General features: G+C 47.5%; 1 protein-coding gene across 2 annotated transcripts in view; it reads right to left on the reverse strand.

The window, feature by feature from the left end:
- The window catches only part of INTS13 (integrator complex subunit 13), a 34,545-nt gene extending 18,108 nt beyond the window's left edge, over nt 1–16,437 (reverse strand). The window contains exons 1-5 of one of the 2 annotated variants that reach the window (XM_078770710.1): nt 16,125–16,437; nt 11,181–11,438; nt 11,012–11,086; nt 674–879; nt 505–585 (exon numbers count right to left, since the gene is read on the reverse strand). In XM_078770710.1, the coding sequence (XP_078626836.1) occupies nt 505–585; nt 674–879; nt 11,012–11,086; nt 11,181–11,399 (581 nt within the window). In that variant the 5' untranslated portion in view covers nt 11,400–11,438; nt 16,125–16,437. The remainder of the gene's footprint in view (nt 1–504; nt 586–673; nt 880–11,011; nt 11,087–11,180; nt 11,439–16,124) is intronic. The other variant, XM_068104995.2, reaches the window with a different exon arrangement.
- Nucleotides 16,438–19,751: the final 3,314 nt, after the last annotated feature.

Consider the following 19,751-nt stretch of genomic DNA (forward strand, 5'->3'; position numbering starts at 1 on the left):
ATGATTTGCGTGTGATGTGATTTAACGGATGTTTATATGAATCGTTTAAAATAAAATAAAACCTTCAATTTCTGATATTTTGCCTTTTCATTTGGGCCTCCCAATTAGAGCCCCGCCCGTAGGGCGGGTACCGTTGCTTGTATATACCATGCAGGTCTCACCCGCACCGCCAGGCCTCGGGCATTCCTTCCTAGCCCCTCCGAGTTACATCCTGTCCTCCTTCCTCCCCTTGTCTCGTTTAACGAATCAACTTCCTGAGTCTCTCCTCACTTACTCTTCTCTCCAAACGTTCAAGACCACACCCCGCTACAGTTGGCACTCACTGAACATACACCACCCAACACTCCCTGACGTTCAATGTGTGATTGTGGCGGTCAGAAACATGTAGGTTAAAACATGCGTTCCACAAGCACATCATTTAACCACAAACATGACACCTGTCCCACAATTCTTCCAGGTGACCACACCAACAGCACTCGCTGCACATATGCGTACGGGCGGTACCTGTCGGAACCAGCGGCGAGTTTGTTGTTTTCCTGCAAGGCTCCCACTACCGTCTCCTCCAACATGCGGATACTGTTATCGCTGGGGGGGTCGAAACAAAATACAAGGTATAATCGGAACGTTGAACTCGACACCACACAGGCCAAGCAAAAACAGGTCGGGCAGGTACCTTCGTGCTGACATGAGGCACACGACACGACCTCGGTTCCCCACGCGATCGGCACGTTCCAGGAGGCGCGTCCTGGCCGAGTGCTGCATCTCGCTGCATTGGCAAAGCACCTCGACGGCCGCCAGGAGGCCGTGCGCAACTCCGACATACTCTCCTCCGTCCCCAATGGCGTCGGGGGGGCCCACGGCGGCCATTGCTGCCGCGAGCTGCCGAGATACGGGGATACATTGGTGCGTGCGGTATGCAAATGAACACCAGTGTACCTCGGGTACTTGGCCTTCATGATTTTGGGACACGATTCAAATCATGAGCATTCCAGAAACCTGCGCTACTAAACTTACTCTGACATTCGCCAAAAGCCTCAAACCGTTAAAACAAAGACCTCTTGCCTTACAAAGGCCTCTTCCTCTCCCTTTCCCCTTGGACATGCTGCTTCTACTCTCCCAACAATGGATGGAGATCCTCAATGTCAGACGTGGGATCAGGACAATCTCTCTGGGCATATCTCGTGCTTTCGATGCAGTCTTGCATCCCGCCTTGCTCTCCAAACTCTCTGCTTATGGATCCAAAGCCAACTCCACACATGGCTTCGTGACGTCCTCCACACTCGTAGCCAACGTGTCCCTCTCAACGGAATCCTTTCATCTGCTCTCCATGTCAAGGCTGGAATGCCCCAATGTAGCGTTCTGGGCCTGATCATATTCCTGATCTTCATCAATGATCTCTCTGACTCTCTGGAAAATCCTCTTTATCTATTTGCTGATGACTCCACCCTCGGCCGTGACATCCCTCAGCCTTCAGGCAGGTAGGATGCATCCTCTTCTTTCTTTCCAGATCTTGAAAAAAAATCACAACAGTCAAACACTTGGAATACGTCTTTCAATCCTGACAAATTGCACACCCTCACTATGTCTCTCCAAACATCTGAGTCTCACTATCAGCCATGATCTTTCTTGGGCAAACCACATTTCAAAATTGGCCTCCAAATTGAGACTGGGAATCCTCCATCGAACAAAGTCCTTCTTTGGCACACCAGAACTGAGAGCCACCTGGAAGGCCTTCATCCGCAGCTTGACGGAGTACTGACTGCTCTCTCCTCTGTGCTCGTTCCCCTGCCTTACATCTTGCTCAGCTTGACACTGTGGAAACCAAGGCCTTCAAAATTATTGGAATCTCCCACGATGAAGCTGATTTGATGGGCCAAGCCCTTCACCATAGCAAACAGGCTGCTGTTCCCTCCCTCTCTCCTCCTCCTCCCTCCCTCTCTCCTCCTCCATCCCTCCCTCTCTTCTCCTCCCTCCCTCTCTCCCATTCCATTCCATTTCCTCCCCCCTCCCTCTCACTCCTTCCCTCTGACTCCCTCCCTTCTCTCCACATCTCTCCACTTCTCTCCACATTTCCCCTTCTCTCCACATTTCCACTTCTCTCCACATTTCCACTTCTCTCCACATTTCCACTCCTCTCAACATTTCCACTCCTCTCCACATTTCCACTCCTCTCCACATTTCCACTCATCTCCACATTTCCACTTCTCTCCACATCTCTCCACATTTCCACTTCTCTCCACTTCTCTCCACATTTACAATTCTCTCCACATCTCTCCACATTTCCACTTCTCTCCACATCTCTCCACATTTCCACTCCTCTCCACATTTCCACATCTCTCCACTTCCTCCACATCTCTCCACATTTCCACATATCTCCACATTTCCACTTCTCTCCACATCTCTCCACTTTTCCACTTCTCTCCACTTCTCTCCACATTTCCACATCTCTCCACATCTCTCCACATTTCCACATTTCCACTCCTCTCCACATTTCCACATCTCTCCACTTCCTCCACATCTCTCCACATCTCTCCACATTTCCAATTCTCTCCACATTTCCACTTCTCTCCACATCTCTCCACATTTCCACTTCTCTCCACTTCTCTCCACATTTCCACATCTCTCCACATCTCTCCACATTTCCACTTCTCTCCACATTTCCACATTTCCACTCCTCTCCACATTTCCACATCTCTCCACTTCCTCCACATCTCTCCACATCTCTCCACATTTCCACATCTCTCCACATTTCCACTTCTCTCCACATCTCTCCACATTTCCACTTCTCTCCACATTTCCACTTCTCTCCACATTTCCACTTCTCTCCACATTTCCACATTTCCCCTTCTCTCCACATTTCCACATTTCCCCTTCTCTCCACATTTCCACATTTCCCCTTCTCTCCACATTTCCACTCCTCTCCACATTTCCCCTTCTCTCCACATTTCCACATTTCCCCTTCTCTCCACATTTCCACATTTCCACTCCTCTCCACATTTCCACATCTCTCCACTTCCTCCACATCTCTCCACATCTCTCCACATTTCCACATCTCTCCACATTTCCACATCTCTCCACATTTCCACTTCTCTCCACATCTCTCCACATTTCCACTTCTCTCCACATTTCCACTTCTCTCCACATTTCCACTTCTCTCCACATTTCCACTTCTCTCCACATTTCCACATTTCCCCTTCTCTCCACATTTCCACATTTCCACTTCTCTCCACATTTCCACATTTCCCCTTCTCTCCACATTTCCACTTCTCTCCCCATTTCCACTTCTCTCCACATTTCCACATTTCCACTTCTCTCCACATTTCCACATTTCCACTTCTCTCCACATTTCCACTTCTCTCCACATCTCTCCACATTTCCACATCTCTCCACATTTCTCCACTTCTCTCCACATTTCCACATTTCCACTTCTCTCCACATCTCTCCACATTTCCACATCTCTCCACATCTCTCCACTTTTACACATTTCCACATCTCTCCACATTTCCACTTCTCTCCACATCTCTCCACATTTCCACTTCTCTCCACTTCTCTCCACATTTCCACTTCTCTCCACATCTCTCCACATCTCTCCACATTTCCACTTCTCTCCACATTTCCACTTCTCTCCACATTTCCACTTCTCTCCACATTTCCACTCCTCTCCACATTTCCACTCCTCTCCACATTTCCACTCCTCTCCACATTTCCACTTCTCTACAGATTTCCACTTCTCTCCACATCTCTCCACATCTCTCCACATTTCCACTTCTCTCAACATTTCCACTTCTCTCCACATTTCTCCACTTCTCTCCACTTTTCTCCACATCTCTCCACATTTCCACTTCTCTCCACATTTCCACTTCTCTCCACATTTCCACTTCTCTCCACATTTCCACTTCTCTCCACATCTCTCCACATTTCCACTTCTCTCCACATCTCTCCACATTTCCACTTCTCTCCACATCTCTCCACATTTCCACTTCTCTCCACAATTCCACTTCTCTCCACTTCTCTCCACATCTCTCCACATTTCCACTTCTCTCCACAATTCCACTTCTCTCCACTTCTCTCCACATTTCCACTTCTCTCCACATTTCCACTTCTCTCCACATCTCTCCACTTCTCTCCACATCTCTCCACTTCTCTCCACTTCTCTCCACATCTCTCCACTTCTCTCCACTTCTCTCCACATTTCCACTCCTCTCCACATTTCCACTTCTCTCCACTTCTCTCCACTTCTCTCCACATCTCTCCACTTCTCTCCACATCTCTCCACTTCTCTCCACATCTCTCCACTTCTCTCCACATTTCCACTTCTCTCCACATCTCTCCACATTTCCACTTCTCTCCACATCTCTCCACATTTCCACTTCTCTCCACATCTCTCCACATTTCCACTTCTCTCCACAATTCCACTTCTCTCCACTTCTCTCCACATCTCTCCACATTTCCACTTCTCTCCACAATTCCACTTCTCTCCACTTCTCTCCACATTTCCACTTCTCTCCACATCTCTCCACTTCTCTCCACATCTCTCCACTTCTCTCCACATCTCTCCACTTCTCTCCACATCTCTCCACTTCTCTCCACATCTCTCCACTTCTCTCCACTTCTCTCCACATTTCCACTCCTCTCCACATTTCCACTTCTCTCCACTTCTCTCAATATTTCCACATCTCTCCACATTTCCACTTCTCTCCACATCTCTCCACATTTCCACTTCTCTCCACATCTCTCCACATTTCCACATCTCTCCACTTCTCTCCACATCTCTCCACATTTCCACTTCTCTCCACATTTCCACTCATCTCCACATTTCCACTCATCTCCACATTTCCACTCATCTCCACATTTCCACTTATCTCCACTTCTCTCCACATTTCCACTCATCTCCACATTTCCACTTCTCTCCACATTTCCACTTCTCTCCACATTTCCACATTTCCACTTCTCTCCACATTTCCACTTCTCTCCACTTCCCTCCACATTTCCACATCTCTCCACTTCTCTCCACATCTCTCCACATTTCCACTTCTCTCCACATTTCCACTTCTCTCCACATTTCCACTTCTCTCCACATTTCTCCACATTTCCACTTCTCTCCACATTTCCACTTCTCTCCACATTTCCACTTCTCTCCACATTTCCACTTCTCTCCACATTTCCACTTCTCTCCACATTTCCACTTCTCTCCACATTTCCACTTCTCTCCACATCTCTCCACTTCTCTCCACATTTCCACATCTCTCCACTTCTCTCCACATTTCCACTTCTCTCCACATTTCCACTTCTCTCCACATTTCCACTTCTCTCCACATTTCCACTTCTCTCCACATTTCCACTTCTCTCCACATTTCCACTTCTCTCCACATCTCTCCACTTCTCTCCACATTTCCACTTCTCTCCACATTTCCACTCCTCTCCACATTTCCACTCCTCTCCACATTTCCACTCCTCTCCACATTTCCACTCCTCTACAGATTTCCACTTCTCTCCACATCTCTCCACATCTCTCCACATCTCTCCACATTTACACTTCTCTCCACATTTACACTTCTCTCCACATCTCTCCACATCTCTCCACATTTCCACTTCTCTCCACATTTCCACTTCTCTCCACAATTCCACTTCTCTCCACTTCTGTCCACATCTCTCCACATTTCCACTTCTCTCCACTTCTCTCCACATTTCCACTTCTCTCCACATTTCCACTTCTCTCCACATCTCTCCACTTCTCTCCACATCTCTCCACATCTCTCCACTTCTCTCCACATTTCCACTCCTCTCCACATTTCCACTTCTCTCCACTTCTCTCCACTTCTCTCCACATTTCCACTTCTCTCCACTTCTCTCCACTTCTCTCCACTTCTCTCCACTTCTCTCCATATTTCCACTTCTCTCCACTCCTCTCCACATTTCCACTTCTCTCCACATCTCTCCACATTTCCACATTTCCACTTCTCTCCACATTTCCACATTTCCAATTCTCTCCACATTTCCACATTTCCACTTATCTCCACTTCTCTCCACATTTCCACTCATCTCCACATTTCCACTCATCTCCACATTTCCACTTCTCTCCACATTTCCACTTCTCTCCACATTTCCACATTTCCACTTATCTCCACTTCTCTCCACATTTCCACTCATCTCCACATTTCCACTCATCTCCACATTTCCACTTCTCTCCACATTTCCACTTCTCTCCACATTTCCACATTTCCACTTCTCTCCACATTTCCACATTTCCACATTTCCACTTCTCTCCACTTCCCTCCACATTTCCACTCCTCTCCACATTTCCACTCCTCTCCACATTTCCACTCCTCTCCACATTTCCACTCCTCTCCACATTTCCACTCCTCTCCACATTTCCACTCCTCTCCACATTTCTCCACCTCTCCACATGTCCACTCCTCTCCACATTTCCACTCCTCTCCACATCTCTCCACATTTCCACTTCTCTCCACCTCTACACATCTCTCCACATCTCTCCACATCTCTCCACTTCTCTCCACTTCTCTCCACATTTCCACTTCTCTCCACATTTCCACATTTCCACATTTCCACATCTCTCCACATCTCTCCACATTTCCACTTCTCTCCACATTTCCACTTCTCTCCACATTTCCACTTCTCTCCACATTTCCACTTCTCTCCACATTTCCACTTCTCTCCACATCTCTCCACATCTCTCCACTTCTCTCCACATTCCCACTTCTCTCCACATTCCCACTTCTCTCCACATTTCCACTTCTCTCCACATCTCTCCACATTTCCACATCTCTCCACATCTCTCTACATTTCTCCACCTCTCCACATCTCTCCACATTTCTCCACTTCTTTCCACATTTCCACTTCTCTCCACATTTCCACATCTCTCCACATCTCTCCACATCTCTCCACATCTCTCCACATCTCTCCACATTTCCACTTCTCTCCACATCCCTCCACTTTTCCACATCTCTCCACATTTCCACATCTCTCCACATTTCCACTTCTCTCCACATTTCCACGTCTCTCCACATTTCCACGTCTCTCCACATTTCCACTTCTCTCCACATTTCCACTTCTCTCCACATTTCCACTTCTCTCCACATTTCCACTCCTCTCCACATTTCCACTTCTCTACAGATTTCCACTTCTCTCCACATCTCTCCACATCTCTCCACATTTCCACTTCTCTCCACATTTCCACTTCTCTCCACATTTCCACTTCTCTCCACATCTCTCCACATTTCCACTTCTCTCCACATTTCCACTTCTCTCCACTTCTCTCCACTTCTCTCCACATTTCCACTCCTCTCCACATTTCCACTTCTCTCCACTTCTCTCCACATTTCCACTTCTCTCCACATCTCTCCACATTTCCACTTCTCTCCACATTTCCACTTCTCTCCACATTTCCACATCTCTCCACATTTCCACATCTCTCCACATTTCCACTTCTCTCCACATTTCCACTTCTCTCCACATCTCTCCACATTTCCACTTCTCTCCACATTTCCACATTTCCACTTCTCTCCACATTTCCACTCCTCTCCACATTTCCACTCCTCTCCACATTTCTCCACCTCTCCACATGTCCACTCCTCTCCACATTTCCACTCCTCTCCACATCTCTCCACATTTCCACTTCTCTCCACATTTCCACATCTCTCCACCTCTACACATCTCTCCACATCTCTCCACATCTCTCCACTTCTCTCCACTTCTCTCCACATTTCCACTTCTCTCCACATTTCCACATTTCCACATCTCTCCACATCTCTCCACATTTCCACTTCTCTCCACATTTCCACTTCTCTCCACATTTCCACTTCTCTCCACATTTCCACTTCTCTCCACATTTCCACTTCTCTCCACATCTCTCCACATCTCTCCACATCTCTCCACATCTCCACTTCTCTCCACATTCCCACTTCTCTCCACATTCCCACTTCTCTCCACATTTCCACTTCTCTCCACATTTCCACTTCTCTCCACATCTCTCCACATTTCCACATCTCTCCACATCTCTCCACATTTCTCCACTTCTCTCCACATTTCTCCACTTCTCTCCACTTCTCTCCACATTTCCACATTTCCACTTCTCTCCACATCTCTCCACATTTCCACATCTCTCCACATCTCTCCACATCTCTCCACATCTCTCCACATTTCCACTTCTCTCCACATCCCTCCACTTTTCCACATCTCTCCACATTTCCACATCTCTCCACATTTCCACTTCTCTCCACATTTCCACGTCTCTCCACATTTCCACGTCTCTACAGATTTCCACTTCTCTCCACATCTCTCCACATCTCTCCACATTTCCACTTCTCTCCACATTTCCACTTCTCTCCACATTTCCACTTCTCTCCACATCTCTCCACATCTCTCCACATTTCCACTTCTCTCCACATTTCCACTTCTCTCCACTTCTCTCCACATTTCCACTCCTCTCCACATTTCCACTTCTCTCCACTTCTCTCCACATTTCCACTTCTCTCCACTTCTCTCCATATTTCCACTTCTCTCCACATCTCTCCACATTTCCACATCTCTCCACATTTCCACTTCTCTCCACATTTCCACTTCTCTCCACATTTCCACTTCTCTCCACATCTCTCCACATTTCCACATCTCTCCACATTTCCACTTCTCTCCACATTTCCACTTCTCTCCACATCTCTCCACATTTCCACTTCTCTCCACATTTCCACATTTCCACATTTCCACTTCTCTCCACATCTCTCCATATCTCTCCACATTTCCACTTCTCTCCACTTCTCTCCACATTTCCACTTCTCTCCACATTTCCACATTTCCACTTCTCTCCACATTTCCACTCATCTCCACATTTCCACTCATCTCCACATTTCCACTCATCTCCACATTTCCACTTATCTCCACATTTCCACTCATCTCCACATTTCCACTCATCTCCACATTTCCACTCATCTCCACATTTCCACTCATCTCCACATTTCCACTCATCTCCACATTTCCACTCATCTCCACATTTCCACTCATCTCCACATTTCCACTCATCTCCACATTTCCACTCATCTCCACATTTCCACTCATCTCCACATTTCCACTCATCTCCACATTTCCACTCCTCTCCACATTTCCACTTCTATCCACATTTCCACTTCTCTCCACATTTCCACTTCTCTCCACATTTCCACATTTCCACTTCTCTCCACATTTCCACATTTCCACATTTCCACTTCTCTCCACTTCCCTCCACATTTCCACATCTCTCCACATTTCCACTTCTCTCCACATTTCCACTTCTCTCCACATTTCCACTTCTCTCCACTTCTCTCCACATCTCTCCACATTTCCACATTTACACATTTCCACATCTCTCCACTTCTCTCCACATCTCTCCACATCTCTACACATTTCCACATTTCCACATCTCTCCACATTTCCACTTCTCTCCACATTTCCACATTTCCACTTCTCTCCACATTTCCACTCATCTCCACATTTCCACTCATCTCCACATTTCCACTCATCTCCACATTTCCACTCATCTCCACATTTCCACTCATCTCCACTCATCTCCACATTTCCACTCCTCTCCACATTTCCACTCATCTCCACATTTCCACTCATCTCCACATTTCCACTCATCTCCACATTTCCACTCATCTCCACATTTCCACTCATCTCCACATTTCCACTCATCTCCACATTTCCACTCCTCTCCACATTTCCACTTCTATCCACATTTCCACTTCTATCCACATTTCCACTTCTCTCCCCATTTCCACTTCTCTCCACATTTCCACTTCTCTCCACATTTCCACATTTCCACTTCTCTCCACATTTCCACTTCTCTCCACATTTCCACATTTCCACTTCTCTCCACATTTCCACTTCTCTCCACATTTCCACATTTCCACTTCTCTCCACATTTCCACTTCTCTCCACTTCCCTCCACATTTCCACATCTCTCCACTTCTCTCCACATTTCCACATTTCCACTTCTCTCCACATTTCCACTTCTCTCCACATTTCTCCACTTCTCCACTCCTCTCCACATTTCCACTCCTCTCCACATTTCCACTCCTCTCCACATTTCCACTCCTCTCCACATTTCCACTCCTCTCCACATTTCCACTCCTCTCCACATTTCCACTCCTCTCCACATTTCCACTTCTCTCCACATTTCCACTTCTCTCCACATTTCCACTCCTCTCCACATGTCCACTCCTCTCCACATTTCTACTTCTCTCCACATCTCTCCACATCTCTCCACATCTCTCCACTTCTCTCCACATCTCTCCACTTCTCTCCACTTCTCTCCACATCTCTCCACATCTCTCCACATCTCTCCACATCTCTCCACTTCTCTCCACTTCTCTCCACTTCTCTCCACATCTCTCCACATCTCTCCACATCTCTCCACATCTCTCCACTTCTCTCCACTTCTCTCCACATCTCTCCACATCTCTCCACATCTCTCCACTTCTCTCCACTTCTCTCCACTTCTCTCCACATCTCTCCACTTCTCTCCACATCTCTCCACATCTCTCCACATCTCTCCACATCTCTCCACTTCTCTCCACTTCTCTCCACTTCTCTCCACTTCTCTCCACATCTCTCCACATCTCTCCACTTCTCTCCACTTCTCTCCACATCTCTCCACATCTCTCCACATTTCCACTTCTCTCCACATTTCCACTCCAAACATGTCATCGACTGTTTTCTTCTATATGCATCTTTTTTCACTCCATTTTTCACACCATTTCACATTTTCACTCCTTCCACCCCTCATTTTTTCCCGCATTCTTAGTTTGTCAGTGTCCCTACATTTTGTCCCTCACCCCTGCTGTTGGTGTGTTCTCTCACCCCCACCTCTCCCCACCCTTCACCGTCTGCTTACTTTCATTTTGTTACTTCCAGATCCGTTCTGTGCTCCAGCTCCTCCGCCCAAGAGCCTCAACGTTGAATAAAAAAAATAGAAATTTAAATCAATCGATTCACATGGAAACCAAAACAGGACACTCACGTGCTGCAGGGATTGATCCTCCTCGCTCCACCGGTTCAGGTGTCGAGCTCTCGAGTCACTGACGAGGAATCGAACCTGAAACACAGACGAACCGACGATTCCAAGAGAATAAAAATTAAAATGCACAACAGATTGGAACCGAAGCACAAGGGTTTGCGCCTTGGCGTACCAGCTTCTTGGTAGGGAATATGTCGTACAGGATCCGGCAGTACTCCATGGACGACTCCACGACACACGTCCACAGAGACTTGGAAATGGGTGCCAGAGGGATGATCCCGGGAACGCGGCCCTTGGTAAAAACGTCCAGGTCCAGGCTCTGCTTGCTGGACACGGCCATCCGCGACGAGTGGTCCAGCACGTAGACCGTTTTGTGGGACATTCCAAACATGTCGTCGGTCGACGCGGTCGCTCGGATGGACCGAACACCCTGGGGTTATTAGATGAGAAAACAAACCCCAAGATTGTTTGCGTTAGTCAGGTAGATGCAATTCGCATCTCGCGAGTTAGAATTCAAACTGAGCCGAGCAGGTAGGGGATGTTCATATTGTTATATCTCAGGTACTGAAAGGTAGGAATTGATCACCGACCAGCAAATACCCGTTGTTACTACTCTTCGTCCTCTACTGCCTCCTGCTCCTCTTCCTTCTACTCCTACTCCTCCGCTGCCTCCTACTCCTCCACTTCCGACTACACCTCCTCCTCCTCCTTCCCCTACTACTATTCTTACTACTCCTCCTCCTCCTCCTCTGCTTCCGCCTCATCCTCCTCCTCTTCCAACTACTCTTCCTACTACTCCTACTCCTCCTCCTACTACTCCTCCTCCTCCTCCTCCTCCTCTGCTGCCCCCTCCTCCTCCTCCTCTTCCTCTTCCTCTTCCTACTACTCCTACTCATCCTCCTCCTCCACCCCCTCCCTCCTTCTCCTACCCCTACTACAACTACTACTATTACCAACTAATACAACCAGTTGGAACACCCCACTTAACGTCCATCCCAGGGACGAAGTACAGACTTGGCATTTAATATGGAATTATTTTTTTTGTGGGGGTGAACTTACTTTTCAAGATGACTTAGAACCAAAAGTTCATTGGAATTATGTTGAAATTATTCTAGATTTTGTTAATGTGACCTTTAAAACAAACAAAAACCACATTTGACATTTCAAAGCAAATAAATTGATCCTTGAAAGTGATGTAAACTGATATCGAACTCAATTCATGGACAGTACTGTGTTAAACTTCTGTACGTTTTCCAGAAGTATCTCTTTATTTTGCACATTTGCCAAAAAATTTTTTTAACAAAAACAAAAGTTAAATTACGACTGGGATTACGGACAGTAAAATTACAGTTCAGTACTTCGTGTAACCCCCACGAGCATTCAGGAGAGCACATACACGTTGAGGCATGCTGTTGACGAGATTTGCCAAGGTTTGGACAGGAATCGCTTGCCATGCAGTGACAATAGTCTGCTGCAATTCACGCACAGAGGTCGGCTGCTGGTCCAAGTTGTCGATTTGACGCGTTAATTCTGCCCACAAGTTCTCTGTCGGATTCATATCCGGGGACATGGCAGGCCACTCCATATGCTCTACACCACGGTCAGCAAGAAAGTGTTGGATCATTCGAGCACGATGAGGCCGTGCATTGTCATCTTGGAAGACAAGGTTTCCTCGAAAGGCTGCACGAGCAAATGGAAGCAATGTTTCTTCCAGAATGGCCCTGTACTTGAACTGGTTCAGGTTTCCATTTAGAACAACCAGGTCAGTCTTTCCCCCTGCATGAAAAGCAGCCCAAACGGTCACCCCACCACCTCCAGCTTGGACTCTTGGCACTATACAATCTTCGTTCTAGGCTTCATGCACTTGTCTGTGCACTCGGACGCGGCCATATTGACGATAGACCAGAAATCTAGACTTGTCACTGAAGATCACGTGATTCCAGTGTCCTGGCTGCCATTGACGGTGCTCTCTGGCCCACTGCAATCGGTGCTGGCGGTGTTGTCTGGTCAGACGTGGCTTTCTCAGGGGACGCCTGGCACGATAGCCTGCTTGAACCAGTTGACTAGCCTTCTGGATACAGGCACATTTGTCATTTGCTGCCACTCAGCCCTAAGCCGATTGGCTGACTTGGTACGGCCATTGCGGACTAACCGGTGCAGCTGGCGATCATCCCTCCTTGTGGTTCTGCGGGGACGTCCTGGCCTCGGTATTGGAGTAGGGACACCCCTCTGAGCATTTCGTTTCAGGATCTTTGACACCTGACCTTGAGTGATGCCATACTGCCGAGCAATAGCACGGTTTCATGCCGGAATTTCGTAAAACCACCACTAAATGACAAACAGCATTGTCGAGTTGACGGACCATCTCCAGGGGAAGCGGCAATAACTTTTGTAGACGTGCAGCAGTTGTTTTCCACTAATACAGAACGCAACAACCCTTATATACCTGATTGTGAAGCCAATCATCAAATGTAACCTGTCCGTACATTTTGTCATGCCACCTGTGATATAATCCTGTTGTTGACTTCTTGCTGCGGCAGACAATCAGTGACATGGTTCTTTTAACAAAGAAATCACCGAAGCGTAAAAGAAACTCACCAGATTGATATACCGAGTTCAGAAAGTAAACCCAAGTCAAGAAAAAAAAAATATTCCATATTAAATGCCAAGTCTGTATGTTGCGATGCCACGTTCTAACTGTGAAACACCACGTCGGTAATTTATAGTCATTGGAAATTTACTTTAGACAGGTTGAAGGTAGGTAAGCTACTCCTGTACCATCCAGGTAGACTACAATCAAAAGTAACCTGACCGCCTACAGTTCCGAGAGGGTTCTGCACCTCGCAGTGTGGACTTTAAGCCACGGCAGGCCACTGTGTGCCGGTTCATCAGGTAAACACCTCGTAGTGTGGACTTTAAACCATGGCAAGTCACTGTGTGCCGGTTCATCAGGTAAAGCCCTCACAGTATGGACTTTAAACCACGACAGGTCACTGTTTGCCGGTTCACCAGGTAAACACCTCGCAGTGTGGACTTTAAACCATGGCAAGTCACTGTGTGCCGGTTCATCAGGTAAAGCCCTCACAGTATGGACTTTAAACCAAGGCAGGTCACTGTGTGCCGGTTCATTAGATAAACATCTCGTAGCATGGACTTTAATCCACGGCAGGTCACTATGTGCCGGTTCACCAGGTAAACATCTCGTTGTGTGGACTTTAAACCACGGCAGGTCACTTGTGTGCCGGTTCACCAGGTAAACATCTCGTTGTGCGGACTTTAAACCACGGCAGGTCACTGTGTGCCGGTTCACCAGGTAAACACCTCGTAGTGTGGACTTTAAACCATGGCAGATCACTGTGTGCCGGTTCATCAGGTAAACACCTCGTCGTGTGGACTTTAAACCATGGCAGGCCACTGTGTGCTGGTTCATCAGGTAAACACCTCGTAGTGTGGACTTTAAACCACGGCAGATCACTGTGTGCCGGTTCACCAGGTAAACATCTCGTTTTGCGGACTTTACACCAAGGCAGGTCACTGTGTGCCGGTTCATCAGGTCAACACCTCGTAGCATGGACTTTAATCCACGGCAGGTCACTGTGTGCCGGTTCACCAGGTAAACATCTCGTTTTGCGGACTTTAAACCATGACAGGCCACTGTGTGCTGGTTCATCAGGTAAAAACCTCGTAGTGTGGACATTAAACCACGACAGGTCACTGTGTGCCGGTTCATCAGGTAAACACCTCGTAGCATGGACTTTAATCCACGGCAGGTCACTGTGTGCCGGTTCATCAGGTAAACACCTCGTAGCATGGACTTTAATCCACGGCAGGTCACTGTGTGCCGGTTCATCAGGTAAAAACCGCGTAGTGTGGACTTTAAACCATGGCAGGTCACTGTGCCGGTTCATCAGGTCAACACCTCGTAGCATGGACTTTAATCCACGGCAGGTCACTGTGTGCCGGTTCACCAGGTAAACATCTCGTTTTGCGGACTTTAAACCATGGCAGGCCACTGTGTGCTGGTTCATCAGGTAAACACCTCGTAGTGTGGACTTTAAACCACGGAAGATCACTGTGTGCCGGTTCACCAGGTAAACATCTCGTTTTGCGGACTTTACACCAAGGCAGGTCACTGTGTGCCGGTTCATCAGGTCAACACCTCGTAGCATGGACTTTAATCCACGGCAGGTCACTGTGTGCCGGTTCATCAGGTAAAAACCTCGTAGTGTGGACTTTAAACCATGGCAGGTCACTGTGCCGGTTCATCAGGTCAACACCTCGTAGCATGGACTTTAATCCACGGCAGGTCACTGTGTGCCGGTTCACCAGGTAAACATCTCGTTTTGCGGACTTTAAACCATGGCAGGCCACTGTGTGCTGGTTCATCAGGTAAAAACCTCGTAGTGTGGACTTTAAACCACGACAGGTCACTGTGTGCCGGTTCACCAGGTAAACACCTCGCAGTGTGGACTTTAAACCATGGCAGGCCACTGTGTGCTGGTTCATCAGGTAAAAAACTCGTAGTGTCGACTTTAAACCACGACAGGTCACTGTGTGCCGGTTCATCAGGTAAACACCTCGTAGCATGGACTTTAATCCACGGCAGGTCACTGTGTGCCGGTTCACCAGGTAAACACCTCGCAGTGTGGACTTTAAACCATGGCAGGTCACTGTGTGCCGGTTCATCAGGTAAACACCTCGCAGTGTGGACTTTAAACCACGGCAGGTCACTGTGTGCCGGTTCATCAGGTAAACACCTCGTAGCATGGACTTTAATCCACGGCAGGTCACTGTGTGCCGGTTCATCAGGTAAACACCTCGTTTTGCGGACTTTAGTTTAAACCATGGCAGGTCACTGTGTGCCGGTTAATCAGGTAAACACCTCGTAGTATATGTGTGGACGTTAAACCACGGCAGGTCACTGTGTGCCGGTTCATCTTGTCGGACTCCAAACTGTGGAGCTACCTTTCGCAAGACCGCCCGTGAGACCCACACCAATTCCCCGCACCATGAGGATGCATCACCACCGCGGTCTATCACGTATCAGATTCAGAGCACGTCCATTGCATTGGGAGCTGTAACCGATTCACACTTGTAACGTTATAAACTCACTTACCCTGATAAGCAACCTTCACCAGCTGTCCTGTGCACAATCGTTAATCACTGAGGCCACCGTACACAAGGCGCTCCCGCTCCCTCGGTTCGCAGGGCCTCTCGGGCCTCCGCGTTCACTTCCTTCAACAAACTCCCCAAAACGCCGCCATCTTGCCCAGAAAGCTCGTGGACTCGGCCCTGATGACCAAATCCCTTACACAGCGATAATCCTTTAATGTGCGACAAAACACACCATTCTGTTTCATAATTGGAAATTCTGCAATTTACAAATTTGCAGAAATTTATTCTCCCGATTTAATTACCCAACGCGTCATGACGTTTTTTGAGGCGGTGTAACATGGAACGTTATTTGCTGAGGCTGTGCTGCACTCGACGTACAGTACGGAATATCGTTTACTATCCAAATTTCAACGGTATTTTTATAATACAATAAGTAAAATGACATGCTTATCATTATACATTTTAATTGGGAAAATACGAAACGTAAGACGGAAGAAAGCCCGTTGAAGCTAGCGATACACCCTAATGGAAGTATTCACACCTCTTGACTTTTTCACATTTTTTTATGTTACAGCCTGAATTTAAAATGGATTATTTTGAGATTTTTTTTGTCACTCATCTACACGTAATACCCCATAATGTCAAAGTGGAATTTGGATTTTAGAATCTTTTACAAAATAATTAAAAAAGAAAAGTTCGAAATGTCTGCAGTCAATAAGTATTCAACCCCTTTGCTATGACACTCCAAATTGGGCTCAGGTGCATTCAATTGAATTTGATCATCCTTGAGATGTCTCTATAACTTGATTGGGGTCCAGCTGTGGCCAATTTAATTAATTGGACATTATTTAGAGAGAAACACACCTTTCTATATAAGGTCCCACAGTTGACAGTGCATATCAGAGCTGAAACTTTACCATTAAGTCCAAGGAACTGTCCGACAACTCCGAGATAGAATTATGAGGAAGCCGAGATCTGGGGAAGGGGATAAAACAATTCCTCGAGTGTTGAAAGTTCCCAAGAGCACAGCGATCTCCATTATTGGAAATGGAAAGAATGTGGAACAACCCAGACTCTTCCTAGAGTTGGCCGTCCTCGCAAAATGAGCAACTTACCCTGAAGGACCTTGGTGAGGGAGGTGACCAATAACCCAATCACCACTCTGACAGAACATTGGCTGAGATGGGAGAACCTGCTGGAAGAACAACAGTCTCTGCAGCACTTCACAGATCTAGGCTTTATGACAGCGTAGCCAAAAACGGAAGCCACTCCTGAAAAAAGGCACATGGCAGCACACCTGGAGTTTACAAAAAAAGCACCTCAAAGACTCAAATTTGAGGCAAAATATTCTGTGGTCTAATGAGATGAAAATTGAACTCTGACCTTTTTTTTTTTTTTTTTGTATACAAGATCGAGGCTCGTGAAAGAGCTGACATTAATCACACAAAAAGACAAACCGACACACAAAACACAAAAAACAAGGGGCGCGGCAGACAAGATGGGGAGAGAGGGGGAAGGACACAAAAGAGAGGGGGAAGAGGGGGAAGGACACAAACACAACATTTGAGAGCAGGGACATCGGGAGGACTTGGGGGGAGGTGGGAGAGGAATAAAACATATGAACACTGCAAGGACTCTGGGGTGAATTACCGGGGGTAGAAAAGATCAAGGTTTTCGATGGGGGAAGATAAGAGATGGTGGTGAACAGCTGTTTTAAAGACCTGGAGGGAGGAGTGGGATTGAAGGGAGTGGGGGAGTTTGTTCCAGAGGCGGGAGAAAAGGGGAATGAAAGAGTGAAGGTGAGCAGAGAGCCTAGACTTTGGCAGTTTAACCATAAGAGGGTTGCAGGCAGATCTTGTGCGACCTGAAGGAATATTGGGGGGACAGAGCACAGAGAGAGCTGGGGGAGCAAGGCCGGAGAGGAGTCGGTAGAAGACAGAAAGACCACCAACCTGCCTGCGGTGAGTGAGTGAAAGGCCCTCGGTGTTGACTACATCGCAGGAGATTCCAATGATTCTGAAAGCTTTGGCCTCCACAGCGTGAAGCCGAGCAAGATGTGAGGCAGGAGCACCAGCCCAGAGGGGAGAAACAGTATTCCATTGAGCTGCGGATGAAAGCCTTGTATGTGGTGAGGAGCTCAGGTGTGCCAAGGAAGGACTTCGCACGACGGAGGATGCCCAGTCGGCGACTGGCTTTGGAGGCCAGCTTGGAAATGTGGTTTTCCCAAGAAAGATCATGGCAGATAGTGAGACCCAAAAGCTTGAGAGACAGAACTTCTTGGAGAGGATTGTTGAGAAAGTAGATGGGAGGGTTGTCCAGTCGGTCCTTTCGGAGAGACATTGTAAGAGTGTGAGATTTGTCAGGATTGAAAGACATGTTCCACTTGTTTGACCAGTCTGTGATTTTGTCCAGGTCTGCAGAGAGTGAGGAGGCTGCAGACTGCCGATCTGAGGGATGAGGAATGGAGCGACAGAGAGTAGAGTCGTCAGCAAAGAGATAGAGAGGATTTTCAAGAGAGTCAGAGAGATCATTGATGAAGACCAGAAAAAGCACAGGGCCCAGAACACTACCTTGGGGAACTCCAGCCTGAACAGGAAGAGGAGATGAGAGAAACCCATTCAGGGCCACACGTTGACTATGACCAGAGAGGAAGTCCGCCAGCCATACGTGGAGATTTCCATGGATACCAAAGGAGGAGAGTTTGGTGAGCAGAGCATGGTGCCAGACCGTATCGAAGGCACGTTAAATGTCAAGGGAGACAGCTCTAATTTCCTGTTTGGCGTTGAGGACCTCCATCCATTGTTGAGAAAGCAGAAGCAGCATGTCCAGAGTAGAGTGACCAGGTCTGAAACCAAATTGATGATCAGAGATCAAGCCATTGGAGAAGAGGAAAGATTTAATATCTGAAGCAATGATGGATTCCATGACTTTGCTGATAATTGGGAGAAGGCTGATTGGTCTGTAGTTGCTGGGATCTGTTTTTGCACCTTTTTTGTGCAAACCGGTGATGTTGGCTGATTTCCAAGCAGATGGCAGATGACCTTGAGCAAAAGAGAGGGTGAAGAGAACAGAAAGAGGGAGTGAAAGAGCAGAAGAACATGATTTTAGGACCCGTGGGCTGATGCCGTCAGGACCAGTTGCAGAATCAGAGTCGAGGGTTGACAGAAACTTTTCCACCTTGTCAGGAGGAAAGGACACAGAGTCCAGGAGCAGCTGGGTACGACAGGGTATGGTGGGTACAGAGAGGGATGGGTTTGGGACACAAGATTTAGAGGCAAACACAGAGTTGAGGCATTCAGCTTTTTCACGTGCGGAGTCAGCCGTTAAGCCGTTTGAGGTGAGGGAGGGGATGGAGGGGGAACAAACACCAGAAACAGATTTGACCAGATGCCACCAGGATTTGGAAGAGGGAGACAGATAAGAGAGTTCGGTCTTGAGAATGGTGAGATATTGTTTCCAGGCTCTCCTGAGGGTGGACACACACTTGTTTCGGGCTTTGTGAAAGGAAATGAGATTTCCTTCCGTTGGATTTGCTTTCCAGGAGACGAAAGCAAGTTGTTTCAGGGCAACAGCCTCACCACAAGATTCCGTGTACCATGGACGGGAGGAAGGGTATGACAACTGAAGA

This window comes from Myxine glutinosa, chromosome 1, assembly GCF_964187855.1.
Source record: "Myxine glutinosa chromosome 1, kmMyxGlut1.1, whole genome shotgun sequence".
Taxonomy (NCBI): Eukaryota; Metazoa; Chordata; class Myxini; order Myxiniformes; family Myxinidae; genus Myxine; species Myxine glutinosa.